Source organism: Nestor notabilis, unplaced genomic scaffold (assembly GCF_000696875.1).
Source record: "Nestor notabilis isolate BGI_N333 unplaced genomic scaffold, ASM69687v1 scaffold16919, whole genome shotgun sequence".
Taxonomy (NCBI): domain Eukaryota; kingdom Metazoa; phylum Chordata; class Aves; order Psittaciformes; family Psittacidae; genus Nestor; species Nestor notabilis.
Window position 1 is genome coordinate 1,648 of NW_009942569.1, and position 242 is coordinate 1,889.

The 242-nt window shown below is 69.8% G+C and overlaps 1 protein-coding gene across 1 annotated transcript in view; it reads left to right on the forward strand.

Moving 5' to 3' along the window:
• Positions 1-242, forward strand: part of LOC104411122 (cleavage stimulation factor subunit 2-like) — a gene marked incomplete at its 5' end in the record, with an annotated part of 5,388 nt that overhangs the window by 1,008 nt on the left and 4,138 nt on the right. Inside the window, 2 exon segments of the mRNA XM_010021468.1 lie at positions 4-58; positions 99-216. Coding sequence (XP_010019770.1) covers positions 4-58; positions 99-216 — 173 coding nt within the window.

Sequence of the window (242 nt, forward strand, 5' to 3'; positions counted from 1 at the left end):
GAGGGCAGAGACGGGCATCTCCGGCTCCAGCTCTCCCAGCTGGGGTGCCCGCGCCCGGGTGCTGGGGCTCCCCTGAGGTCTGGTTTCTCTCTGGGCAGGGTGGGATGCACGTGAACGGCGCTCCCCCTCTGATGCAGCCACCCATGCAGGGAGGAGTGCCAGCGCCAGGGCAGATGGCAGCCGCTGTGCAGGGCCCCGGGCCCATGGCTCCAGGAGGTGAGTCCTGAATGGGTCCTGGAGAC